This window comes from Piliocolobus tephrosceles, chromosome 1 (assembly GCF_002776525.5).
Source record: "Piliocolobus tephrosceles isolate RC106 chromosome 1, ASM277652v3, whole genome shotgun sequence".
NCBI lineage: Eukaryota > Metazoa > Chordata > Mammalia > Primates > Cercopithecidae > Piliocolobus > Piliocolobus tephrosceles.
In genome coordinates, this window is record NC_045434.1 from 129,431,182 (window position 1) to 129,452,626 (window position 21,445).

Sequence of the window (21,445 nt, forward strand, 5' to 3'; positions counted from 1 at the left end):
GCCATTCTCCTGCTTCAGCCTCCCGAGTAGCTGGGACCACAGGCGCCGGCCACCTCGCCCGGCTAATTTTTTGTATTTTTAGTAGAGACGGGGTTTCACCGTGTTAGCCAGGATGGTCTCGATCTCCTGACCTCGTGATCCGCCCGTCTCGGCCTCCCAAAGTGCTGGGATTACAGGCTTGAGCCACCGCACCCGGCCTTTTTTTTTTTTTTTTTTGTATATCAGTTTTGACAAATGTTGTGGCCTCTGTTAATATAAGTAATACTTTCATGTAAGTATAGATTGTTGGGTAAGTGGCTTTTTCTATTTTCATCTCAGTTCCAAAGCAAGTATTTTTTTCCCATCTTCTACCAGACTCCACTAGTTCAGCTTTATTTTAACCATTGTAATCTAAAAGGGAATATATTTTGGAATTGGCCATATGCACTGAGTTTGTAGTAACTAAGTTTTACACATTTACCCCTCCCAAAAGATAACACCTTAAGCTTATTATATGGTTACGGAACTATGAAGGCATTAGAATTTATACCAACATATTTCATAAGAAACTTAAGGCAGTCAGCAAATATACTGTACCAGAAAGAGAAAATATAATTGATCCATTTTCCACTGAATCTGAATATCGAACTTTGTGGCTTCGATTTTCTAGGGCAGTTGCAACTTCATAACTCTTTTAAAAAAATTCAGAAATACAAATTTAAAGCATGCTTACAATTTTATTAAAGCTAAAGAAAACATTAAAAGTTTACTAGGTTATTTTATAACTACCACTTAAAGATATGATCATCAAAAGAGAAATAAATATGCTTTCCATGGAGAAAAAGCTTTAAAAAATGCAAAAACATTTACTTCTACTAAAACATGTGTTTCAAGTTTGGGAGTGAGTTGTGTACTACAGTTATGTTACTTAGGAACAGAAAAGACAGCATTAAAAAACTATATAAACCAGAGCAAATGTAAACTTTCTCTTTTTTAGAGACAGATGAAGTCTCACTTTGTTGCCCAGGCTGACTTCAGATTCCTGAGCTCATGCAATCCTCTCAAAGTAGCTGGGACTATAGGTGTAAGCCACCATACCCAGCTGCAAACTTCATTTTAAAAAACAACCTGGGCAGTGGCTCACACCTGAAATCCCAGCATTTTGGGAGGCAAAGGTGGGTGGGTTGTTTGAAGTCAGGAATTTGAGACCAGCCTGACCAACATGGTAAAAGCCCAAAATTTGCTGGGCGTGGTGAGGCATGCATGTAGTCTCAGCTACTTGGGAGGCTGAGGTAGGAGAATCACTTGAACTTGGGAGGTGGAGGTTGCAGTGAGCCGAGATTGTGCCACTGCACTCCAGCCCAGGTGACAGAGCAAGACTCAACCTCAAAAAACAAAACAAACAACTTGGAGGCTAGGCATGGTGGCCACGAAGACCTTGGAGGCCAAGGGTGGTGGATCATTGGAGTCCAGAAGTTCAAGACCAGCCTGGGCATCATGGCAAAACTGCTTCTCTACAAAAAGTACAAAAAATTAGCTGGACGTGGTGGCACATGCCTGTAGTCCCAGCTACTCACAAGCTGAGGTGAGAGAATCACTTGAGCCTGGGAGGTTAAGGCTGCAGTGAGCCGTGATTGCACCACTGTACTCCAGCCTGGGTGACAGAGTGAGACCCTGTCTCAAATAATAATAATAATGATAATAATAATAATAATAATAATAATACAACTTGGAGATGGATTCTGACATGCATTAATGTATAACTATGGAAAATAGGTGGCTGTCTATTTCTTAAATAATTGACAGAACCACGTAGTGCCAGACATATACAATACCATCACAGAAGACAACCAATTTACATCAGTTTACATTACAGTTACTTTAGTATACTTTTAAGATGATTTAAGCCTTAGGTGAGTCAGAAAACATGTAAGAAAACAGCTATAGGACTCTTGGTTTTAATACTAACCATTTCAAATATCACCTCATTTCCTATTCCACCCAGGCAATTAAATCATATTTCCCACAATACTAAAATCTAGGATTAATAGTTTTTCCTGATAGGATAAAACTTAAACTTGGCCAGGCACAATGGCTCACACCTGTAATCCTAGCACTTTGGGAGGCTGAGGTGAATCACTTGAGCCCAGGAGTTTGAGACCAGCCTGAGCAATGTAGCATGACCTTGTTTCTACTAAAAATTAAAAAATAAATAAAAATAATAAATAAAACTCAAACTTGATAGTTTCCAGACAGATAAAAATCTCTTAGGTAGATTAATTTTATTTTCTATTTTGCCTCAGAACATGTATATTTTAAGCACACAGGCTGAAATTATGTATAAAATACATTCTTTTCTAAAGAGTATTTTGTGTCAGACAGATCCTGACCTACAGTTTAACTGTGGCTCTTTTCTTCTGCTGTTTTAAAATTATATAATGCTTCCAGCCATGGCAGATTAAGTAATTTAGGCCAACCCGCCTGCTGAAGGCAACTAGAAAAGCTGGACAATCTTCTAAAATCTGCTTGAATACACCAGAGAGCTAACAGGATAGTAAAAAATTATAAGGTCAACATCTATACAGAAATTCAAATATATGAGCAAGCATTTAGGCCACTTTTTTCCCTGAGGGCATCTGCCAGCTCAGAAAGAGGCAGAAGAGAGGCTGAACAGATCTTTTGACGAAAATAGAACAGTTCTCACAGGGACTATAGCCCAGCTTCAAACCACTTCAATCCCTGAAATTGTATTAAGGTAATAACTGAATTACTAGTACTGCCAAGCACCTTGTAGAAACACTCTCTAGAGCAACCTTTCTCAATCAGGTCTCCTCATCTGAATTACAGAACAAAGAAAATGATCTGAGTGACTATTTTGTCAATTCTCCCATAGCTAGATGTACAGGAGACAATTTAATTCAACATTTTGGATGTACAGGATACAACTTAATTCATCATATAAAAGAGATGCCTTAGGAGTTGGGTTGTCAGATTTAGCAAATAAAAACAACACAACACTCAGTTAAATGTGAATGAGTGACAAACAATGCAATTTTCAGTATAAGTATGTTCCATGCAATATTTGGGACATAATTATAGTAAATTCACTGTTTATCTGAAATTCAAACTTTTTATTTCTATTTTTTTATTTTTATTTTTGAGGCAGGGTCTTACACTGTCACCCAGGCTGGAGTGCAATGGCCTGATCTTGGACCACTGCAACCTCTGCCTCCTGGGTTCAAACGATTCTCCTACCTCAGCCTCCCAAGTAGCTGGAATTACAGGCACACACCACCATGCCCGGCTAATTTTTGTATTTTTAGTAGAGACGGAGTTTCACCATGTTGGCCAGGCTGGTCTCAAAACTCCTGACCTCAAGTGATCCACCCATCTTGGCCCTCCAGAGTGCTGGGATTACAGGCGTAAGCCACCGCACCTGGCTGGAAATTCAAACTTGAGTGTCCTGTATTTTATCTGGCAACCCTACTTAGGACATCAGGAATTTAATTTTCTTACAGAATTAAAACCTCTCAAGGGGAAGATAGCATTATTCTAGGCTTCAAATTATTTCTACAATTTTTCAAATACAAATTCCAACATACAATAAAAAATAATCAGACATACAAAGGGACACAATTCCATGAGAGAAAACTATCAGAAACAATAGAAAACAGAAACAGGCCCACAGGGGATGCATGTAGTGAAGTTATCAAATACACATCTTAAAACAGCCTGTTTATTATGATCAAGGAGATAAAACATAGCTTAAGAATTTTGGCAAAGAACTGGAAGATATGTTTAAAAATGTAAAAAACATGAGTTAAGAAAACTCCCTAAAATTTGATTCAAACAGGGCCAGGCACAGTGGCCCAGGCCTGTAATCCCAGCACTTTCGGAGGCCAAGACAATGTATTGCTTGAGCTCAGGAGTTCAAGACTGGCCTGGGCAACATAGTGAGACCCTGTCTAATTAAAAAACAAACACATAATATAATAAAAAAATCTGAGTCAAATCTTTAAAATAAAAAGCAGCGTATTAAGTAGACAAGTGAAGGAAGAAGACAAATATGAGAAGAGTATGAACAGAAAGAGTAACAAAGGTAAAGGCATTCAGACCTAAAGGTATGATTCTTATACGGTGAGTGGGTAAGGTATATACAAGTCAGATAATTTGGGTACAATGTTAGGAATAATTGCTGGCAGATCATGAGCACCCATATATATCATGCCAATGAATTTCAATAATATCCTATTATCAGGAGGAACCAACTAAAAGAATAAAATAATGGAATGCTAAAAAAAAAAAAAATGAAGGTAAAATTAGAAAGTATTGAATTGAGAAAACAATAGGTAAGTCCAAGAGCTGATTCATCAAAATGACCAGGAAGCTAAGTATAGATTTTTCAAAATACATTTCATAGACTATTAGTCCTATTAGATATTAAAAGATGCTCCTGACTGAAATAAGACTGGGAAATGCTGAATATTATTTCATCTCTCTTTGGGGTCTTACAATGCATTTGAACATATTAAAGTCTCTGAATAATAGTGCAGTAAAAAGAAAACTTAACCAAAACAAACAAAAAAAAACACTTGTTTAACTTTGTTTATACCAGCATCCAAAATAAAATCCATACAATACTCCTTCCTGCATATGTAACATCTATTAATAATCTTTAAAACTAGTATTATGTCAGCCAGGTGTAGTGGCTCACGCCGGTAATCCCAGCACTTTGGGAAGCCATCATGCAGGTTGGGGTGGGGGCGGGGATCGGAGTTCGAGACCAGCCTGGCCAACATGGTGAAACCCCATCTCTACTAAAAATACAAAAATTAGCTGGCGTGGTGGCAGGCGCCTGTGATCCCAGCTGCTTGGGAGGCTGAGGCAGGAGAATCACTTGAGCCTGAGAGGCGGAGGTTGCAGTGAGCCGAGATTGTGCCACTGCTCCAGCCTGGGCGATAGTGTGAAGCTCCATCTCAAAAAAACAAAAAACAAAAACTAGTATATCTAGCACATCACTCATAAGAAAGAAAATTTAAGTAAAAACAGGAATGAAAAGGGGCACTTAATGGCAGTTTATTAGAAAATTTAAAGAATGACAATATGAAACTTTTCACCACAGAAATGTAAATTTCATAAAGTTCAACTTAATACATTTAAAAGCCTCTATAAAATGGGTAAATGTTTGTAAAAATATAATTTATGAAAATAGACTCACAATAAAGTATAAAACAAAATATAACAAAAACCATAAAACCACACCTTACTATGGAACAATCATTTCTTGCCCCTTCATTCCAGACATCAGCTGGTGTCCATAAGATAAATATTAGGGCAATGGAGAAGTCTTGTGAGCTGAGGGTTGTGAGCTGACCACCTACTCTCAGGCATTCAACTTTCCATCTCTCCCCCTCTCCAAACTGTAAGGAAACAGTCTCATTCCAATGCTGCCAAGGCTAGAATATCAGTTTCTGGTTCTTTAGCTCTCAAAAAGCTTTAACTAATATATATCTGCATATCTTTACTGTTTCTGGAATTCCTTAACATCTCCATTAGAGTGCTTACAGAAAGAAAAAAAAGAACTTTAGAAAATCTCCAACCTTCAAAGAATTAAGGAAGTAGGATGTTGAAAATGAACGCAAAAAGTCTATTCATTTATATTTAAAATACATGTAGCTTATGCACTTCCTGCTCCCCACAACTAATTGTGGATAATCAAGCTAAGAAACTTTAAAAATATTGTTCCATATGAAAGCTGCTTTTAATTTTTTTAAGTTAAAGATCAGTGGCCCAAATGCCCCTTTACCTTAAGAGATGAGCTAATAATAATGGTGGTTGTCCATTTTATTTTTTCGTTTCCACTTTCAGCCATCTTTCTGTCTGTAGATCAACCTAGCTTCTAATGGTGCAACAATCTGAGAAAATTAAGAACAAAAAGAATACCAAGAACTATCTGATGAATAAGTAAATTAAAGATGGAACTAAAACTAGGGTACTGGAGACATTTTAAAGAATATTTGAACATCAAAATTTGACAACAGAAAAAGTATCTGTCTTGTTATACATTTAGCTTATTCAATACTATGCTTCCCATTAACAAGTATCAAATCAATGATTCCCATTTCAGCACACTAACTTTAAAGAAAGAGGACTTGCATCAAGAACATGCAAGGTCTGAGGTTTTTATCCTACCTGCAAGCTAAAAAGTTAGCCTGCCAGAGTTTCACTTATACAGACAAAAGACAGAGTCAGAGACAAAGGACAGTTTTTTACTCAAAGCAACAGCAGTATAGCCACAGTATCATTTTCTTGCACTAGTTCCTCAAGCCCAATTCCCACAGGGTGATGGGACAAAGGCCAGGTGACATCTGCACACACAGTGGGTTGCATTATAGGAAAGAAACCCAGAGCTTAGGAAACCTCAATCTTTTGTAAGCAAACCTGCCTTCTACTATGGAGGGAAATACTGTATCTCAAATAGGGAATACGTGAGGTGGGACCTAAATATTTGCATCTTTTTTTTTTTTTAAAGAGGGTCTCACTCTTTGACCCACAGGCTGGAGTACAGTGGTGCAATCCTAGCCTCAAACTCCTAGGCTCAAGCAATCCTCCTGCCTCAGATTCCCAAGTAGCTAGGACTACAGGTATGCACCACCATGCCTGGCTAATTTTTTTTTAACTTGTTGTGGAGATGGGGGGGGGGTCTCCCCATGTTGGCCAAGCCGGTCTTGAACTCCTGGCAACAAGCGACCCGCAACCTCCTGAAGTGTTAGGATTACAAGCATGAGTCACTGCACCTGGCCAATATGTGCGGTTCTAAGAGGTACACAGGTGATGATGATGATTCTGGTCTGGGGACCACACTTTAAGAACCACTGCACTAAGAGAAGGAAAAGTATTCTGCAGAACAACAACAATGCATCATACAGTGGCAACCAGGTATACAGTAAAATAAAATTGCATTTAAGTTCAGCATGCTAAAGTTTATACTATACGTAACTGAGGTGAGAAGAAAGAAAATCACCATAAACTTAGTAGCATAAAATGGAATCTCACTGTGCTCTAAATTTGCTACTTTTCTAATTTCATTGAGACTGAAAACCCTGAAGTCATGTTTCCACTTGTTTTCTGCCCATTTTCCTTTAGTTTTTTCTTCTTCTTATACATTTGTAGGATTTCTTTATATATTATAGGTATCAGTCCTTTGTCAGCTATATATTTTCTACCTGTTTGTGACTTGTCTCCCCTCCTTCTTTAGGGTAATTCTTGATACACACAAATTATTATTTCCAATGTAGTCAAATTTATCAATTTTTTTCATTTATGGTTAGTGGGTTTTGTTTCTTATTTAAGAAATCTTCCTGGGCAGCCATCTTGCTCTTGCTGCACACTGAAATTGGAGGACCTTCTCTGCTTCAGATTAATCAACAGCATAAATCAAGAAAAGTTAGCCAAACTTCTGGATCAGGTCCAGGCTGGGGGCAAGGGTATGGCTCACAGAAAGAAGATGGTAAGAAGAACAGCTACAGCTGATGACAAAAAGCTGGAGAAGAGCTCCAAGCTGCCCGACGGCCAGGTCATCACCATCGGCAACTAGCAGTTCTGGTGTCCGGAGGTGCTGTTCCAGCCTTCCTTCCTGGGCATGGAATCCTGAGGAATCCACAAGACCACGTTCAACTGCATCATGGAGTGTGATGTGGATATCTTCAAAGACCTGTACGCCAACACAGTGCTGTCCAGCGGCACCACCATGTACCCGCACATCGCCAACAGGATGCAGAAGGCAATCACTGCCCTGGCACCTGGCACCATGAAGATCAAGATCATTGCGCCCTGAGAGCGAAAGTACTGAAAGTACTCAGTGTGGATCGGCAGCTCCATCCTGGCCTCACTGTCCACCTTCCAGCAGATGTGGATTAGCAAGCAGGAATATGACAAATTGGGCCCCTTTATTGTTCACCACAAATGCTTCTAAATAGACTTGAGCAGATGCATAGCTTTTGCTGCACTGGTTAATTCAGAAGTATAAATTTGTCCCTGGCAAATGCATATATCACAAATCTGGAATAAGCCTTTGAAAAGAAACTGTCCTTGAAGCTAGTATCTGATATCAGCACTGGATCGTAGAACTTGTGGTTGATTTTGACCTTGTATTCAAGTTAACTGTTCCCCTTGGTATTTGTTTAACACCCTGTACATATCTTTGATTTCAACCCTTAGTACGTGTGGCTTGGTCACTTCGTGGCTGATGTAAGAACATGCTTGTGGAAGACAAGTCTGTGGCTTGGTGAGTCTGTGTGGCCAGCAGTCTCCGATCTGTGCAGGGTATTAATGTGTCAGGACTGAGTGTTCTGGGATTTCTCTAGAGGCTGGCAAGGGCTCCTGAACCAGTTGTTTCTGTCCTTTCAATCAGACAATCTGGAGAGTCACAACTGTATCTAGAAAAACTGTCTGCCAGAAGCAAAAGTAAATTCCATATGGAGGAAGATACCATCCAGAGCCTCAGGTTACAAATTAGGGTTACAATTTTGCAATCATAACATCCAGCACACAATAAAAAAGTACTCAGGCATACAAAGAGTTAAGAACAGACTGAAAACCAAGGGGGAAAAGCGGACTGTAAAGAAGAGACCAAGGGGAGACTGAAGTACTGGCATTGTCATATCCAGACTATAACTGATTAACTTGTTCAAAGCAATATATGACAATTGGAGCATTTTGGCAGAAAATTTGAAACTGTAAAAGTAAATAAAATGGAAATTCTGGAAATGAAAAAAATATCAAAATTGGAAACAATTCAGTGGATAGGCTAAAGAGCATATTACACACAAGTGTGGAATGTAGGTCAGAGGAAAATATCCAGACTGAGGTAGGTTAAGCAAAAGGATAAAGAACACAGAGAAAAGCATAATACACATACAAGGCATTATTAGGCTTGTGAAATGGTCTAACACAGAGATAACTGAAGTTTGAGAAAAAGAAAAGAGAATGGAGCAGGACCAATACATAAAAATAGAGTGGCCAAGTCAATTTTCCAAAATTGACTGAAGACATCAAGTTGTAGGTTCAAGAGCACTAATAAATCTGAACAGATTAAACTAAGCAACAGATTAACAAAGTAAAACTGAAAACCAAAAAAAAAAAAAAAACTTCAAAGGAGCCAGTGAAGAAAAGGTGTATTATTTTTAAAGGGAAACAGTAAACTGAAAACTGACTTCTCAATAGAAACATGGTAGCTAGGAGGCAACTGAATAATAACTTTTTTTTTTTTTGAGGCGGAGTCTTGCTCTGTCGCCAGGGCTGGAGTGCAGTGGCCGGTTCTCAGCTCACTGCAAGCTCCGCCTCCCGGGTTCCCGCCATTCTCCTGCCTCAGCCTCAGGAGTAGCTGGGACTACAGGCGCCGCCACCTCGCCCGGCTAGATTTTTGTACTTTTTAGTAGAGACGGGGTTTCACCGTGTTAGCCAGGATGGTCTCGATCTCCTGACCTCGTGATCCACCCGTCTCGGCCTCCCAAAGTGCTGGGATTACAGGCTTGAGCCACCGCACCCGGCTGAATAATAACTTTTAAGTACTGAAAGAAAACAATTGTCAACATAGGATTTCATAGCTGAAATTAATGTTTTTAAAATGAAGGAAAAATAAAGAAAAATTTTATGACAAAAATAAACCAGAGACTTCATCATCAGTCGACCCACACTTAAAGGAGATACCAGGAGAAGTTCTTCAGGCACAAGGCAAATGAGCCCACATGGAAGCACAAAGATGCCAGAATAAATGAAGACTAATGGAAATAAGAAATATAAATACGTGGGTAACTCTAAATCAAGAATGACTAAAAATAAGAACAATAATATATAATGAAGTATAAAATAGATGTTCAATTAAAATATACAACAATAGCAAAAAAAAAGGAGACATGATGGTAACTGTACCTACGGTGCTTGAGGTCCTTGAAGTGGTAGAAGTACTCACTTATACTGGATCTCAATAAGTCAATCATGCATTTTGTAATTTCTGAGTTAATCAGCAAATTATGGTTAAAAGAAAACTCAACGAGGTAAGAGAAAAACAGATTTAAAGCAAGCAAACAAACAAAAACACTTCAGAAGTCCAAAAGCAAGAAAGAGAGAGAAAAAAGAACATATAACTTGAGGGACAAATAGAAAACAAATAGTGACATGGCATATTAACCCGAATACATTAGTATCTACATGTAAGACTAAATTCTACAACTAAAAGAAAAGATTGCCCCAAATGACAAGGGAAAAACCATATGCTGCTTACAATAAAAACACTTTAACTACTATATAAAAAGGGTGAAAGTAAAAGGATGGGAAAACATATATCACACAACCATTAACCAAAAGAAAATTGCTACCATATGTTAACTTGCATCCACGTTAAGAATGAAGAGAACTGTAAGTGGTAAATAGATGCATAAATGTAAGACTAAATAAGTATGTATTTTCCTCAGTTCTCTTAATTTCTCTAAAAGATGAATATATAAAGCAGTAATTATATTATTGGGTCAAGTGTGTGTGTGTGTATGTGTGTATGTGTGTGCATGCATGCACGTATGTGTGCATGTGAGTATATCAGGAGGAAATGGAGCTATATTGGTGCCAAGTTTCTCTATTTTTCCATAATTAAATTAGTGTTAATCTGAAATAATAAATAAAGATGCATATTATAGTATCCAGAGAAAGCACTAAGAAAAATAACAGAAAAAATTTAAAAGTCAGAGGAATCAAAGTGGTTTACTACAAAACATTCATATAACACAAAAAAGGTAGTAAAGAAGGAACAGAGGAACAAAAAAGTCATGAGACACCTAGAAACTAAATAGCAAAACGACAGACTTGATAGTGGTGATGGTTGTACCTCATTAGTGGATGTACTAAAAATCACTGACTTGTACATTTTAAAATGTATTTAATGTCACATGACTTATATCTCAATTTAAAAAATTTTTAAATAGCAGTCAGCCATACTGAGTAATTACATTAAAATGTATTATTTAATAATACATTTTTAAATAGCAGTCAGCCATACTGAGTAATTACATTAAAATGTATTATTTAATAATACATTTTTAAATAGCAGTCAGCCATACTGAGTAATTACATTACATACTGAGTAATTACATTACATTAAATGGATAAAATGTTACAGTCAAACCAAAATCCAACTATATGTTGTCTTCAGATTCAAGGATACAAATAGGTTGAAAGTCAAAGAACGGAAAAAGATACATCATGCAAACAGTAACCATAAGAGAGCTGGAGTGGCTATATTGATAAAAAAACAAAATAGACTTTAAGATAAATATAAATTGAGACAAAGAAAAATGTATTATAATGATAAAAAGGTCAATATATCAGGAATATATAACAATGTATATATTCCTGATATATATATTCCTTATATATTGTATATTCATCTAACAGAGCTCCAAAATACATGAAACTAAAGTCATACAAACCACAATAGAATAGACGGGTGGATCATGAGGTCCTGAGATCGAGACCATCCTGGCTAACACGGTGAAACCCCGTCTCTACTAAAAAGTACAAAAAACTAGCCGGGTGAGGTGGCGGGCGCCTGTGGTCCCAGCTACTCGGGAGGCTGAGGCAGGAGAATGGCGTGAACCCGGGAGGCGGAGCTTGCAGTGAGCTGAGATCCGACCACTGCACTCCAGCCTGGGCCACAGAGCGAGACTCCGTCTCAAAAAAAAAAAAAAAAAAAATTATTATCAATTAAAAATTGGGGGGGAAAGCCACAAATACTTGGAAATCAAACACACACTTCTAAGTAACCCATAGATCAAAGAATAAATCATAATGGATGTTAGGCAATATTTTGAAATGAGTGAAAACAAACAAAACATATAAAAATTTATGAAATGTAGCTAAAGGAATACTTAGAGGGAAACATACAGCTTTAAAAGACTAAATTAGGCCAGGTGCAGTGGCTCACGCCTGTAATCCCAACACTTTGGGGACCCAAGGCCAGTGGATTGCTGGAGCCCAGGAGTTTGTGCCCAGCGCGGGCAACATGGCAAAACTCCATCTCTACAAAAAATACAAAAATCAGCTGGGTATGGAGGCACATGACTCTAGTCCCAACTACTTGGGAGGCTGTGGAGGGAGGATCACCTGAGCCTGGGGAGGTTGAGATGAATGCTCCACTGCACACTAGCCAGCCTGGGCGACAGAGTGAGACCTTGTTTCAAGAAAAAAAAAAAAAAGAGAGAGAGAGGCTAAACTGGAAAAGAAGAATGATGTCAAATTAATACCTTATTCCATCTTATATTAAAAGAGGAAGAGGCTGGGCACAGTGGCTCATGCCTGTAATACCAGCACTTTTGGAGGCTGAGGCGGGTGAATCATGAGGTCAAGAGACCCGCTTTCAATCAGACAATCTGGAGAGTCACAGCTGTATCTAGAAAAACTGTCTGCCAGAAGACCATCCTGGCCAACATGGTGAAACCCCATCTCCACCAAAAATACCAAAATCAGCTGGGTGTGGTGGCACGCGCCTGTATTCCCCGGTACTCGGGAGGCTGAGGTAGGAGAATCGCCTGAATCCAGGAGGCAGAGGTTGCAGTGAGCCTAGATCACGCCACTGCACGCCAGCCTGGCGACAGAGCAAGACTCAGTCTCAAAAAAAAAAAAAAGAATAAATTAAACCCAAAGCAATGGGAAAAAAAGGAAGTAATAAAGATTAAAGCAGAAATCAATGGAATAAAAATAGAATAAAGAAAATAAACAGTTCTTTGAAAAGATCAACAACATTGACAAACATTGAGCTAGACTGTCTTTACAACAAACAGTGCTGGAACAATTCAATATCAGTATGTTTTAGAAAATGAACTCAGATCCATTCCATATACCATACCCAAAATTTAACTCAGAATGAATCATAGGCCTACATGTAAAACATAAAACTATAAATCTTCTAGATGAAAATAGGACACAATAATTGTGACCTTGAGTTAGGTAAATAATTTTTAGTATGACACCAAAAACACAATCCATAAAAGAAAACAAATCGATAAACTGGACTTCATCTAAGTTAAAAACTTATGTCTGGCTGGGTGCAGTGGCTCATGCCTCTAATCCAGCACTTTGGGAGGCTGAGGCAAGCAGATCATGAGGTCAGGAGATCAAGACCATCCTGGCTAACAGTGAAACCCCATCTCCACTAAAAATACAAAAAATTAGCCAGGCGTGGTGGTGGGTGCCTATAGTCCCAGCTACTTGGGAGGCTGAGGCAGGAGAATGGCGTGAACCCAGGAGGCAGAGCTTGCAGTGAGCCAAGATCATGCCACTGCACCCCAGCCTGGGCAACAGAGTGAGACTCCATCTCAAAAAAAAACAAAAACACAAACAAAAAAACTTCTCTTTCCAAAGATGCTTTTGTATCAAAACTGCACTTGTAACACCTAAAGTTATAAAAATGTTTAAAAAGACACTCTTAAGGGGAATAAAAAGACAAGCTAGAGACTGGAAGAAAATAAGTGCAAAGCAAATATCTGGTAAATGACTTGTACCCCGAATATATTTTTAAAGACTCTCAAGGCTTGGGCTGGGCAAGGTGGCTCACGCCTGTAATCCCAGCACTTTGGGAGGCTGAGGCAGGCGGATCACTTAAGGCTAGGAGTTCGAGACCATCCAGGCCAACATGGTGAAAAACCATCTCTACTAAAAATACAAAAAATTAGCCGGGCGTGGTGGTGTGCACCTGTAGTCACAGCTACCCAGAAGGCAGAGGCAGGAGAATCACTGGAGCCCAGAAGGCAGAGGTTGCAGTGACCTGAGATCATGCCACTGCACTCCAGCCTGGGCAACAGAGCAAGACTGTCTCAAAAAACAAAACAAAAAAAGACACTCAAGGCTCAATAGTAAAAAAACCAAACAACCCAATTAAAAAATAGGCAAAAGATTTAAGCAGGTTATTCACCAAAGAAGACATGTAAGTGGCAAATAAGGACATAAAAAGATATTCAATATTAGTATTAGGGAAATGCAAATTAAAGCTACAAGATACTACTTCATACCTATTACAATGGCTAAAATTGAACAAACTAACAGTATCAAGTGTTGGTGAGGATGTGAGGAACTAGAACTCTCATACACTACTAATTGGAAAGTATATGGTACAACCGGTTGGAAAACAGTTTGACATTTTCTTAAAAAGTTAATCATATACCTACCATGACATCCAGTCATTTTACTTCTAGGAAATTTATCAAAGAAAATAGAAAGCATACATCTATACAAGGATTTACACATGAATGATTTATTTGTAGTAGCCAAAAACTAGAAACAACTCAAATGCCCCTCAACAGGTATGGACACTGTAATACATTCATACAATGGCATATTACTCAGCCACAAAAAGGAATGAACTATTGATACACACAACAACCAGAGTTACTCTAAAAAATTATGAAGGAAAGATGCCAACCCCTGCCCCCAAAAGCACAGCACATATTGTATAGTTTCTTTTATATAAGAAATACAAATTATAGTGACAAAAAATTAAACATAACAAGGGATAATGGGGAAAAAAGTGGGATTACAGAAAAGGCAGAAGGAAACCTTTGGGATGAGTATATTCACTATATTGATTGTAGTAATTGTTTCACAGCTGTATACATGTGTCAAAACATCACAGCATACAGTGTAATTTATTGCATATAAATTATACAATATAGACACACACACACATGCCTGACTCGTACAGGTTTTATTTTTATTTATTTTTTGAGACAGACTCTCACTCTGTCACTATGGCTGGAGTGCAGTGGCGTGATCTTGGCTCACTGCAGCCTCCTCCACCCAGGTTCAAGCGATTCTCGTGCCTCAGCCTCCTGAGTAGCTGGGACCACAGGTATGCACCACCACGCCTGGCTGATTTTTTTGTATTTTTAGTAAAGATGGGATTTCACCATGTTGGCCAGGACGGTTACTCCTGACCTTAGGTGATCTGCCTGACTTAGACTCCCAAAGTGCTGGGATTACAGGTGTGAGTCGCCATGCACAGCCATCTTACAGGTTTTTAAATAGCTCTGAAAATGTTTAATAATGTTAATTTAAGTGTGTCATTTTAAAATTAGCAAATTCTGTTGTGTCAGAAAAGTACAGGAGTCCAATACCAGGGCTACTTAAAATATTTCCTATGGTGAGATTCTGATACCTGCAGCAAATCTGGCTACTCCAATGCCAATTGCTTACTATTGCTGCTATGGAAACTAAAATTAATGCCAGGCAAATGAAATCAAGCAAAGAAAGCAAAACTAATCGTTATACATAGTGAAAAATAACCTCTTTGAAACACTTTGATATTCACTGAAAAAGGTTCCAGAAGTTACTTCCCAATTATTTTCCAAAAGGAAAAATATCTTCAACTTTTAGATAAAATAATCTTCACTGCTTACAAAGCTAGAAAAAATACCACCTTTGCTCTTACAGCATGTTGTTTCAGTGGTAAAATTTCTTTTGTAATTTCAACTTTTATTTTAGATTCAGGGGGTACACGTGCAGGTTTCATGGGTATATTGTGTGATGTTGAGGTTTGGGGTACAAATGATCCCGTCACCCAGGTAGTGAGCACAGTACCCAAAAGGTAGTTTTTCAGCCCTTATCCTCCTTCCTCCCTCTCCCCTCTAGTAGCCCCCATTGTCTATTATTCGTAGTTTTATTTCCATATGTACTCAATGGTCAGCTCCCACTTATACGTGAGAGCATGTGATATTTGGTTTTCTGTTCATGCACTAATTCACTTAGGATAATGCCCTCCAGCTGCATCCGTGTTGCTGTAAAGGACATGATTTCCTTCTTTTTATGGCTGCATAGTATTCCATGATGTATACGTACTACATTTTCTTTATCCAAGCCATGATTTAATTTAATTCCTGCTTTTGCCATGAATTAAAAATATCCTTTGTCTCTGTCTGAGGCATCTTATATATTCTGCAAGCATCTATAAAACAGTAACAGGCTAGCTTGTTAGCTTGCAAGTAGGATAAAATCCCAGACTTTTCACAGTTCTTGGCAGGCATTATCTACTAAAGTTGAAGATACTCGTAACCTGTAACTCAGCAACTCCACTCCTAATGTATACTCAACAGAAATGCATGTGATCTGTACTAAGAGACTTATAAAAGAATGCTCATAATAGCATTTTTTAAAACTTCATTCTTCATACTTTTGTTTAAGGTTTCTTTTGAATCCTACCTGTCAAGGCTAGAATGGTCCATAGTTAGAACTGGAGGTCACAGTATGAACTCATTGTTAACTTAATATAGATACAGATGAATATACACAGAAATATTTTATAGATACAGTCATGCACTGCATATTGACTGTTCAGTCAACAATGGACTGCATATATGACTAGTGGTGCCACAAGATGACAATACTGTATTTTACTTTTTTTACATTTAGATATGTTTAGATACGCAGGTTGCCTACAGTATTCAGTACATTAACATGCTATACACATTTGTAGCCCAAGAGCAATAGGCTATACCATATAGTCTAGATGTCTAGTAAGGCTACCCCATCTAAGTTCGTGTAATTACACTCTATGATGTTCTCACGACGACAAAATCACCTAATGATGCATTTCTCAGAACACATCCCCATCATTAAGCAATGCATGACTGTATGTGTATATACCCAGATTAGTATACCACATATTTCTTTACTCTGTTGGCTGGAAGGGCCTAAAACAAATGACACCCTAGCACCTGGGTGCTAGCAAGAAGTACACCTAGCACCCAGATTTTGGTTTCTAAATAGCATTCTCCAAGGAAGGAAGCAGCGCTCCTTGGAGAAATGGCTGATTCTAGAACTGGGACAGGAAACATACAAGATGAGTCCAGAGAATTTTATAGTGCCAAAAAGTAAGAAAGTACTTAAAAACAAAAACAAACAGGCCGGGCATGGTGGCTCATGCCTGTAATCCCAGCACTTTGGGAAGCTGAGGTGGGCGGATCATGAGGTCAGGAGATCAAGACCATCCTGGCTAACATGGTGAAACCCCTTCTCTACTAAAAAATCAAAAAAATTAGCCAGGCGTGGTGGCAGGCACCTGTAGTCCCAGCTACTTGGCAGGCTGAGGCATGAGAATGGTGTGAACCCAGGAGATGGAGCGTGCAGTGAGCCGAGATCGCGCCACTGCACTCCAGCCTGGGTGACAGAGGGAGACTCCATCTCAAGGAAAAAAAAAAACACACACACACACACAAACAAAAACTCCCACACAGATGGCATTGATGGGGTATCTCATAAGAGCAGAGGAACCAACTGAAAGAGCTCCCAATGGCTAAAGCTGTAACAATTTGAGCAAAATAGCATTATAATCCAAAGTATAAAATGAATATCCATGAGTCTACACTGGTAAAAATGTTTGAACAAACCAGTAAATGGAGAAGAGACAAATCTGTGCAGAATAATTCCAAATAATTTATGTATATATACTCCAACATCAACAACAGGAACACAGAGCTGGGCACAGTGGCACACACCTATAATCCAAGCTACTTGGGAGACTGAAGCAGGAAGACTGCTTAAGACCAAGAGTTTGAGGCTGCAGCGCATTATGTTTGCACCTATGAATAACCACTGTATTCCAGACTGGGCAACATAGCAAGACCCTGTCTCTAAAAATATTAAACAGTGGGGGCAGGGAATATAACTCCCCATTCCTTAGGTGTGGCTGCACATATGACTTCCTTCCAAAGAGTACATACAGTACAGGAAGTGGGCGAGTGGTAAGTAGCTTCGCATTAGAGAAGCCTGACAAACACTACTTCAGCCAAGTGGTCAAAGCCTACATCAATAGTAATAAATCATGTTGATAGTATGTACTTTTGATATGATGTAGTCTTCCTTCCAATAACCCATAACCCAGTCCTATCATGAGAAAAACATCAAACAAATTCCATCAGTAGGGCATCTACAAATTATCAGACCAGTAATTCTCAAAGCCCTCAAGGTCACCAAGATCAAGTAAGTCTGAAGAACTGTCACAGCCAAGAGGAGCCTAAGGAAACATTACAACTAAACGTAATGTGTTATCTTTATTGGGATCCTGGAACACAAAAAAGACTAAGGTAAAAACCAAGGTTAAAAACTAAGGGAATCTGAATGAACTACGGACTTCAGCTAATAGTAACATAGCAATACTGGTTCATTAACTGTAACAAATGTACCATACTAATATGTTAATAACACAGGGCAATGGGTGTAAGATGTTAACAATGGGGGAAATTGGATATAGGGTACGTGGGAATACTCTGCAGTATTTTCTCATTTTTTTTCTGTAAATCTAAAATGGTTGTAAAAAATAAAGTCTATTTTAAAAGTCCTACTTCAAGGCCCATTAGAATTCTGCCTCCTCCAGAAATCATCCCTGATCTCCTCAAACTAAATGAGACTTCTCCTTATTTAGAATGTGCCTTACACCTTTATTGATCACATAAGCCACATTTTGCCCAATATAGTTGTTCATAAACGTATTTCATTGTCCTTACTAAATCATAAATTTCTTAACGTCAACCAAGTTTATATTATCCATGTTACTAATAATACAAAAGCAGTTCAAAGCAAAATTGAGAAACCAACTAACCCAAATGAAAGTCAGGTGCGGTGGCTCACACCTGTAATTATACCTTTATTGATCACTTAAACCATATTTTGCCCAATACAGTTGTTTATAAACGTATTTCATTGTCCTTACTAAATCATAAATGTCTTAATGTCAACCAAGTTTATATTATCCATGTTACTAATAATGCAAAAGCAGTTCAAAGCAAAATTGAGAAACCAACTAACCCAAATGAAAGTCACTTTCAGGATGGGTGTGGTGGCTCACACCCTTATCCCAACACTTTGGGAGGCCGAGGCAGGTGGATCTCTTGAAGCCAAGAATTCGAGACCAGCCTGGGTAACATGGTGAAACCCCATCTCCACTAAAAATACAAAAGTCAGCCAGGTGTGGTGGTGTGCACCTGTAATCCCAGCAACTCGGGAGGCTGAGGCAGGAGAATCGCTTGAACCCAGGAGGTGGAGGTTGCAGTGACCTGAGATCCCATCACTGCACTCCAGCCTGGGTGATAGAGCGAGACTCTGTCTAAAAAAAAAAAAAAAAAAAGAAAGAAAGAAAGAGAGAAAGTCACTTTCAGTGATTTTTAGTGACTGGTGAGTTAATATCTCCCAAGGTGATTTCATTACACTTCTCAACAACTTTAATAATTAGAAAGTTCTTCCTGGTGAGTTGAAACCAGCTGCTCTCTAATTTCCTCATTTATTGCATGAATGAATGAATGAACGACAAGTTAACTAGCTCCATGAGAGCAGGGACACATTCTGATTCTGTTTTACCTTACTCAGCACCTGGCACTCAGTAGACACTCAAAGATTTGTGAATGAGTAAATGGTGAGTTGGCTGGGGGAAGGGCTTCAACTTCTACAATTCCCCCTACACACACTTACTAATACACCCATATAGCTATTAATACATGTATGCAAAGGTTACAAGAACTTTTTAGAGTAGTTACTGGTATGTATGTAGATATGTTATGTGTCTGTCGGTCAGTAATCTATAAATATTCATTTAAATCTAGTAATATGTAAATATTCATTTAAACCTTCACACCCTTATACATAGGATTTAAAAACAATTTAAACAACTAAAGCTAAGAGAAGTAAAGTAATCACGTGCACAAATAAGTGAGAAAGGAGTTGGGGTCAGTCGTGTCCCAAGTCCCTGTTAAAGGCGAGGAATGAATCAGAAACCTGGGGCTGGGGCAGCGCCTCCTCAGTATTTCTGGGGAAAAGCTCCTCGACCAGCAGCCAAGCAGGGACTGTGTGGCTTTGGGCAAATCACGTCACCTCTGGTTGGGCTGCGTCCTCACCTGAAAACAAAAAGCTTCTAAACGGGAGCTGAAGGCTGAGCTCGCAGGGACAGAGGGGAGCGGCAGGCGCGGGGCGGGGGTCCGGGAGGCCCGAGGGTGGAGGAGGGACGATCACTAATGGGCACCCGGGGGACGACAGAATCTGGACAAGCCCCCGTGACACGAGTTTACCTATATAACACACCTGCACACGGACTCCTAAACCTAAAATAAAAGTTAAATTAAAAATAAAAACAAAAAGCTTGGACCCAATGGCCTCTTAAATCTTTGCCAGTTCCAAGGCCCTGGTATTCTGGGCTTTTGTTGTTACTATTTTGTTTTTTCCAAGCTCTAGAGTGTTTGCAAATTTAAGTTTCACACTGCCCTACCATCTCCAGCAAGTCACTTTCCCTGCTCAGTCTCCTCACGGGTCCAGTGAGGGGCCGTCCTACAAGGATCTTCAAGGTCTCTACCATTGTTTACTTTTCGGAGTGACCAACAAAGCCTAAAGCAAATAAAATTTACTCGCAGGTGGGTGACAGGGCTTCTGACAGGGAAAACCCCGAGGGAGCCCTTTCCACACCGGATTTTCCAGGAGAAAATTGGGTGGGCATGATCTCCTCCCCTCGCCCGCCAAAGCCCTGAGGTAAAGCTATGAGTTCGGCAAGTCAGAGCGCACTATGCCGGAGAAGAACAAAGAAAAACGCGAAGAGACAGGTCTGCCGAGGCCTCATCCCCCAGCGCTGCAAACCCACCGGCTCACCAGGTCCTCAGAGACTGCTCAGGGTTTACCAAACTTCCAGAACGTTCTGCGAGCAGAAAGACGCACCGCCGGCGGGGCAGGGCACTCAGGGTGCCTGGGGCAGGGTTCAGCAGCCGCTGGGCTTCTGCGCAACCGCAGACCCCGCAAACCTTTCCCGCGCTTCTGGCTCCTGCTTCTGATTTGCAGGAAGCCGGAAGTGGTTAAGTAAAAACAAGATTTGTAGGCCGGGTGCGGCGGCTCACACCTGTAATCCCAGCACTTTGGGAGGCCGAGACGGGCGGATCACGAGGTCAGAAGTTCGAGACCAGCCTGACCAACATGGTGAAACCCCATCTCTACTGAAAATGCAAAAATCAGCTGGGCATGGAGGCGCGTGCCTGTAATCCCAGCTACGCAGGAGACTGGGGCAGGAGAATCGGTTGAACCCGGGAGGCGGAGGTTGCAGTGAGCCGAGATCGTGCCACTGCACTCCAGCCTAGGCAACAGGGCAAGACTCCTTATCAAAAAAAAAAAAAGAGAGAGAGAAAAGAAAATACAAGATTTGTTCGCGTGTTAGACTCAATTGTCCGGAATTGATTTTCACAGTTTTCTAAAATTCAGGCTCAATTATTGGATTACTATCATTTGCAATATAAAATCAAAGTGGCTTTCAGTTTATCCAAATTATGAGAGAAGTAGATTTTCATGAGCGGCTATCAAAAGGACATACAGGGGACCTGTGTGTTTGCTTTTTAGGAACCCATTATGTTCAGACCTAATTGAAGCTCAGCAATTTATTGTCACAATCATAAAAATG

General features: G+C 39.5%; 1 protein-coding gene across 1 annotated transcript in view; it reads right to left on the bottom strand.

Annotated features, from left to right (window-relative positions):
• C1H1orf146 (chromosome 1 C1orf146 homolog) overlaps nt 1–20,775 on the bottom strand; it is a 23,603-nt gene extending 2,828 nt beyond the window's left edge. Inside the window, exons 1-3 of the mRNA XM_023231006.3 lie at nt 20,642–20,775; nt 5,786–5,894; nt 577–670 (exon numbers count right to left, since the gene is read on the bottom strand). Coding sequence (XP_023086774.1) covers nt 577–670; nt 5,786–5,851 — 160 coding nt within the window. The 5' untranslated portion in view covers nt 5,852–5,894; nt 20,642–20,775. The remainder of the gene's footprint in view (nt 1–576; nt 671–5,785; nt 5,895–20,641) is intronic.
• Between the last annotated feature and the right edge of the window lie 670 nt (nt 20,776–21,445).